We start from the raw sequence: 6732 nt of genomic DNA, 5'->3' as shown, positions 1-6732 counted from the left end.
CAGTAAATTGTTGGCAATTAGGGGGCTATTTCAAAAGCAACATTTGGGCGATTTGCCGCCGTCATTTTTTTGCCGCCATACCCACCTTTAAATCGCCCACGGAACGCGCCATTTAATCACCCTTAGTAGCCTAATATGAAATTTGCAAATAATACTTATTTTCGGATTCATTATCTACTCACATAACGGTTTGTCCGAAATCACCAAACTATACGAAACATCAATGGTGCAATTGATATTGCACACCAAAACTTACAACAATCTGACATTCATTAAGATTTTAGGTCAGAGATCTTGTTCTACTATACTTACACACGATTTCACAATTTCCCACATTCGTTGGATTAATGAAGTGCGCGAAACAAAAGAAATTCAAGCGAGAACATGCCAATTGTTAAAAAAACAAATTTAAGCTTAAGCCAAACATGAACCTGCATGTTGGAAAAACGCGAAAAACAACTAAGTCCATTTCAGCCGCCAGCAAATTTGTCTAAGTCACGCCTTTTTTTTTTGAAAAGGGCCAATAAACAAAATGAGTGAATCGAGTAAAATGGGTTTGAAATTTTGCTAATATATTTCAATCTGCTATTTGAAAACGAAGGCGAATTTTTCAAAACAATGCACACATTCGTTGTAGTTTGATCTATACTTTGATAACATGCAATAATTTCTGGAGATTTTACTTGATTTGAGGGGATTTTTGCTCAAAAAAGATTATTGGCCCTTTACTTTCACTGTATAGCATATTGGCCGTTTGCTTTTGGGCGTTTGCCAAACTTTAAATGGTTTTTGGCTGTTGGCTATTATGTATGGTTTTATGTTTAAGAAAGTATTCTGAACACATTTAAAATGTTCATAGCATAATTTCACACGCATTTGAATAAAGTATTATTAAATTAGACAAACAGGATCAAGATTTGTCCCAATTTGATTATCAATCAAGATATTGAAGCAATTTACACCTTGTACGGTTTTTTATGTATTTGACAAGCATACATTGCTTACTGGATATTAAACTCGATAGATTTCGATCAAAAAGTTTATTGGCCTTTTACTTCAATCGTTTAGCTTTTTGGCCCTTTGCTGAAACGTCAAATTATTTGTTGGCCTTTTACTAAACTAATTTTATTACGTCTCAAAAAGAGTTATGGACATTGTGTTTTAAGCGTTAATACAATTGGCTGGGTAGTTGAATGCATTGTCGTTTTTATATTTTGCATATTTCTTCGATGATTTGAGATTTGTAAAAAGAGAATACTAAGAAAAATGCTTTCTTCTGTTTTATAATAAAGCACTCGATTATAAGAAATGATGTTTGATTGTGTTTAAGTCATTTTCAAACGAAAAAAGTAAAGGGCCAAAAAACCAAAGCAAAACAGTTTATTGGCCGTTTCCTAGAGTAAACGGCCAATGTATTATCGCACACCAAACTAATATTGGCCTTTTACTCAACATAGCCATGTTTTTCAATTATTTTTTTATGGCATTTGGGTTTTTACAGGTGATAATACTTCGAATGGATATCCTGAATATGAAATAAAACGAAAATCCCAAATTTTGCTTATTGGCCCGTTTAAAAAAAAGGCGAGAAGTATTGAAATTGCCTTTAGATCGCATTCGCAAATTGCATTTATTCCTAGGGGCAATTAGAACAGGCGAATTGAGTCAAACGTCAAACTGTTTAAATCGCCTGACTATGTTCGTCCGTATTTTTTTTTGACCGGACAGTGATTAAAAAACAGGATTTTGGTTTGCACCGAGAATGGCAGAAACGAATTTCAAGCGACAGTATTGATTGAATCAAACGTTGTTTATCACTTTTTCAAACAGGAAAATTCTCGATAACATATGATTACGGCTTAAAAGCCAACTGTCAAAATTCTCTTTGAAGAAAAATTCCAAACAAACTCCCAAAGAACAGATATTGGTAGTAAACAAAAGAGAAAAGTTTTCTCTTTAATTAACTGCTATGAACTGTGTTTAGCCAATAACGGTTTGTCCGAAATTTTCTTTCAAAGAGAATTTTGACAGTTGGCTTTTAAGCCGTAACCAAAATTTATTATTCTTGCTGAAGTTTTTTTCTGCGTGCAGTTGTCTCAGCGTTATGATGTTTTCACAAGCTTCCGCCATATAATATCAAAATCAATGGGCATGTTAGCGTAACGCATCTTGTGTTGTCATTTTTGACGTAGATGTTATTTCTTTGCTCAGTTGCAGGAAAAAATCATTTCGAGATTTGGAATAATGACGAATAAAAAATAATTTTGAACAAATCAGGTAGTTCCAATCTTGTCAATTTTACTGTGCATTTATTCTTCCGCGATAAAGTGTTCGTGATCCTGATTACTTGGTAAGTAGTTCTGTATGCTAAGTATCTCGTTTGTATTGTGATCGATGGACATATTTTTATCGTAAATTTTTCATATACGGCAGACAGGAGTGCGTAAAAGCAAAGGATAAAAATAAACCATGAACAAGGAAGCGGCTGAGGATTGTGTGGAGCGAGCAGTTTCCTACCTATCCGAAGGCAAGATTGAGAAAGCGGAAAAACTTCTGGCCAAATCACTCAGTCTGCATCCATTGAAGCGGGCTGAAGGTTAGTATCGAAACTGATGTCTAGTACACTATTACATACGTGTTGTGACCATGATTTGCTTGTTAGAATTATTGGAGAAAATCAAATGTGGTGCTTATACAAAGAAAGCTACGTCCGGCAACACATCGGATGATGGCGTTAGACAACGACCGACTGCTGGTCAAGGCGGTAAAGCCGACTCAGCAACGGAAGCAGAATATACCACGGAGCAGCTGGAGGCAGTCAAAAGAATCAAGAAGTTAGTTCTTTTAAGTAATAGTATGGTTGCATTGCTATTAATTTTTTTTCTGGAACCAGGTGCAAAGATTACTACGAAGTTTTGGGTGTTACCAAGGATGCCCCCGATACGGAAATTAAAAAGGCGTACAAGAAACTTGCCCTGCAATTACATCCGGACAAAAATAAGGCTCCCGGTGCGGTGGAAGCATTTAAAGCAATCGGAAACGCTGTTGCCATTCTAACGGATAGCGAGAAGCGCAAGTCGTATGATTTGTACGGATCGGAGGAACAGCATCAACCGGCGACGCGTCGCACTCGAACTCAGTACGAGTATGCGTACTCGCGCGGATTTGAAACCGAATTTACTGCTGAGGAACTGTTTAACATGTTCTTCGGTGGTAATATTCCCACGCAGCACGTTTACATGCGGCAGCGACGATTCCACCGTGCTGAACACCAGCAGCAGTACCGGGAGGTAAGTTATTGATGCATTGATTGACTTCTGCGGTTGGTGTTTTTAGTTTTTGTGTTGGTCTACTTTTAGCCTCAGTCGGGATATGCGGCATTTATTAATTTGCTACCGATTATCCTGTTGATTGGCCTGTCAATGATGTCGTCATTCTTTATCTCGGATCCGATCTATAGCTTGACGCCGAGTCAGTAAGTAGAAGAATTTTTCTGGATTTACTTATTTTACATTGAGATTGTGTGATATGAACTTATATGCTTATTAAACGTACCTCCGTGGCACTACTTTTCAAATAGTATTTGACAACAGATCAGTGATTCAAAATTCCTTCCTCAAACTATGTGCACACATTTCCCGTTACAGAAAATTCTCTGTCGCTCGCAAGACTAATCAGCTGAAGATTCCGTATTACGTCAAGGACAACTTCCATTCGGAGTATCAGGGTTCGGTTGGCCGGCTCGAAGCTTCCGTGGAGGAGGAATATCTTAACAACTTGAAACATTCGTGCTATCGAGAACGGAACTACAGTAAGTGCATGCAATTGATTTGGCGTTCTTTGCGCATGATAGGTTTGAGTGTGTGGGCGATAATGTCTGGCATTTTGATAGTTATAGGTAACATGCTTAAGGCGGTTGTCTCTTAAGAGTGTTGTTTTTTAACGCTTTTTTCTGTGATTCTTTTTATAGACTGCATAGACGTAGTATCTCATTATTTTTATATTATTATATTACTCTTTGAAAAGTATTATTTTTGTAGCCAAAATATATAATTCAGCTGAGTTATGATGCCAAGATCCCGACTTATCTAAAATCAAAAGGTTAAACATTACCAGATTTTTTTATTTCTCGGGCTTCGGGACATACATGATTCATAAGCTTTTTTCATTTTTTTAGAATTAAAAGCAATGACAGATATCACATTATTTCTAGTACTGGATTGAACTAATAAATCATCCATTTCAAAATATATGAAAAAACACATTACAAAATGCAAGCAAGTAAGACAAAAATTTGTCATCATGAGTCGGATATATCTAGTTTATGTAAGACAGTTTCTTTTGCTTCGTAGAAGTCCTGTAATTGTATTTTTGAGATTTTGAAGCACAAATTTATATTAATTACTAATCAACAATACTCTTTGATTCTTTTTTTTTTTTGTTTATTAACGTTACGATGCATCGCAGAGGAAACCATGCTAATGAAAGCACGCAACTTTGGCGACCGAGATCTGTACCTCAAAGCGCAGAACATCAACACACCTTCGTGCGATAAACTGAACAGTTTGCACAACTAGTCAACAGCGTTTTTCTCGCTGAGATCCGTTCCAGGATGGGCGGAGTAGTCGAGCAACAGGGTTTAAAAAGTGGGAATGTCAAATGTAAGCTAATGCATGTTTTTCACCTTAGTCCAAACAATGAAGCATAGAAAGTTTTACCCTTCGTACAGCATGAACTGTTATGAAAAGAATCGACGTATGATATACACATCGTTCGTATGATTTAGTTGCAATATCCGGTCTCCGTCAAGGGACCGGTTGAAATTGTTTCAGTATGTTTTATGTCTTGTACAGAAAGTTGTTTGTTTTGTTTGTGGAAACTAGGTAAGGTAAATTTCTTATTTATTAAACCTAAATTTTAGAAGTTTAATAAAAATGATAAATTATTGCAATAATTTTGTTACACGCAATATTCGGAAAGAAATTCCAATTAACTGATTTAGCAGAACTTATTTTTCCTGTCCCAGTAAAAGTGACCTGATACAGCCACGGTGGCTATAATTAGGACAAACTGAAGATGGCTACTTCTATGATGAAAGACTAATGGCGTAATGCGACTGACTAGCATGAAATGAGAGCAATTAAGTAATCTTGAAAAGAAAAAAAACGATTTCATGTCTCTACTGTTATGGCTGTTTGCTATTACAGTAATGACTGTTGAGATTTCGCCACGCTGTAAGTAGAGTTGTAGATTATCCGGTAAACGTAATTGTTCTAGTCCGTTGGAAGTTGGTTGGTAGGTCACGTGCATTTAATCATCGATTGGACATTCAGGAATTAAGGTATTCGAAAAACTTTTTTCTGTATTGTCAGCATTCCAATGCATAGTTTTCAGTTGAATATTTCGGTGTTCGGATGTATTTTATTTTAAAATCTTACTGTTTGTTTATTACCCTTTTTATTACATATTTTGTTTCCATGTGTATTTTTCATTTTATTTCTCAACCCTATATAACAAATGTATTCGTACACCGTTTGTCGCGAAATTAACACGCAATGTTCTCAAATCGAAATAAAAACGTTTTTTTCTCCAATTAAATATAGTTCACTCAAAGAATTCCATTTCGAAACCATACGTAATTTGCTCCTTCGTTCTACGGATATGGAATAACGCGACAAATCGACTGTTTTCGTCTGTCATTTCGATGCCGGTAAAAACCCGGCGCAACTCGAGCATTCCCATACTTGTTTCTGCGAGGCAGCAGAAAGTGGTGAAGGCCGAAGCAGAGCGACGAGAGAACATGGCGGAAGAGCTACAAGAACTTCGTGCGAATGATGAAGATGAAGATCGTGCGCATCAAAACAAACCAAATTTTATGTGCGATTGAAGCTGCGTACCTCGACATGAACGATTGCCAAACGAAGCTGTAATGCTACGCCAAACAAACAGGAGGAAGAAGAACAGGAGTATTTCGAGTTCGAGCAATTGTACACGGAAGTGCGAGCGGAAGTATGCAGGCAGTTGGATAGGCATACAAAACAAGAGCTACAGGTGCATTCCGGTATACAGCTGGTATCCAATACGCCAGAGATTTGGCAAACCAGAGCTTAGGTTCAAATTCAAGTCGATGTTTGGATATGAATGAGTGTTCGTGTCCGAGGATGCTGCTTCAAAGTTTTGCAACTTGGTGAAGCAGCCAGTGTGATTACCCAGCAGTTAGTCTGCGCACGCAAACAATTTGGACGGTGCGTGAAACTTTCTCTAGCAACGATACGAAGACAAACGGAAAACCGCAGACATCCATGCGTCTCAGCTGCTCCACCTCAAGCCGATGACCATGGGTACGATGTACTAGACCTCTCTCAGACATTCTGTTGGTAAATGTAATTCTCAACAAACAACGAAAGTTGAACAAGCCTTTGATCCGGGAGAATAGACTGAACAAGAACTGTTCAAGCTATAATCCAGCTAAATTGTTTGTTGGGTTGCCTCTCTATCTGTTTTTCAAACAAAAAATATTTTGGAAGCTACAATCATGCACGGTGAGATGCCCACACCAACCCAGAGACAACTTGACAGATAGTGCTTGTTTCATATATGTACCATCGTTTTGATGGCACTAGTATGCCTTCTCTGTACGAGTACCACAGCCCGGGGACACCTTGACAGCTCGCATATATTGAACTCACAAGCAAATTTTGTGGTGATTTGGTGATGTCATGGCGGCTCGAA

The 6732-nt window shown here is 37.6% G+C and overlaps 1 protein-coding gene across 1 annotated transcript; it reads left to right on the top strand.

Moving 5' to 3' along the window:
• Nucleotides 1-2182: 2182 nt before the first annotated feature.
• LOC131684776 (dnaJ homolog subfamily B member 14) lies at nucleotides 2183-4954 on the top strand. The gene is made up of 7 exons (XM_058967916.1): nucleotides 2183-2350; nucleotides 2434-2596; nucleotides 2663-2834; nucleotides 2894-3290; nucleotides 3360-3475; nucleotides 3648-3811; nucleotides 4468-4954. Exons 2-7 carry the CDS (start codon nucleotides 2470-2472, stop codon nucleotides 4575-4577), a joined length of 1086 nt encoding a protein of 361 aa, XP_058823899.1. The 5' UTR covers nucleotides 2183-2350; nucleotides 2434-2469; the 3' UTR covers nucleotides 4578-4954.
• Nucleotides 4955-6732: the final 1778 nt, after the last annotated feature.

This window comes from Topomyia yanbarensis, chromosome 2 (genome assembly GCF_030247195.1).
Source record: "Topomyia yanbarensis strain Yona2022 chromosome 2, ASM3024719v1, whole genome shotgun sequence".
NCBI classification, from domain to species: Eukaryota; Metazoa; Arthropoda; class Insecta; order Diptera; family Culicidae; genus Topomyia; species Topomyia yanbarensis.
The sequence above is the reverse complement of the archived record's forward strand: the minus strand, read 5'-3'. Positions and strand labels throughout refer to the sequence as shown.

Bases quoted from the DNA above. Each gene is read 5' to 3' on its own strand.
- LOC131684776 (XM_058967916.1), top strand. From the start codon at position 2,470: ATGAACAAGGAAGCGGCTGAGGATTGTGTGGAGCGAGCAGTTTCCTAC. The intron at 2,835-2,893 runs GTTAGTTCTTTT...TTCTGGAACCAG, and splicing joins GCAGTCAAAAGAATCAAGAA to GTGCAAAGATTACTACGAAG. The intron at 3,812-4,467 runs GTAAGTGCATGC...GATGCATCGCAG, and splicing joins CTATCGAGAACGGAACTACA to AGGAAACCATGCTAATGAAA.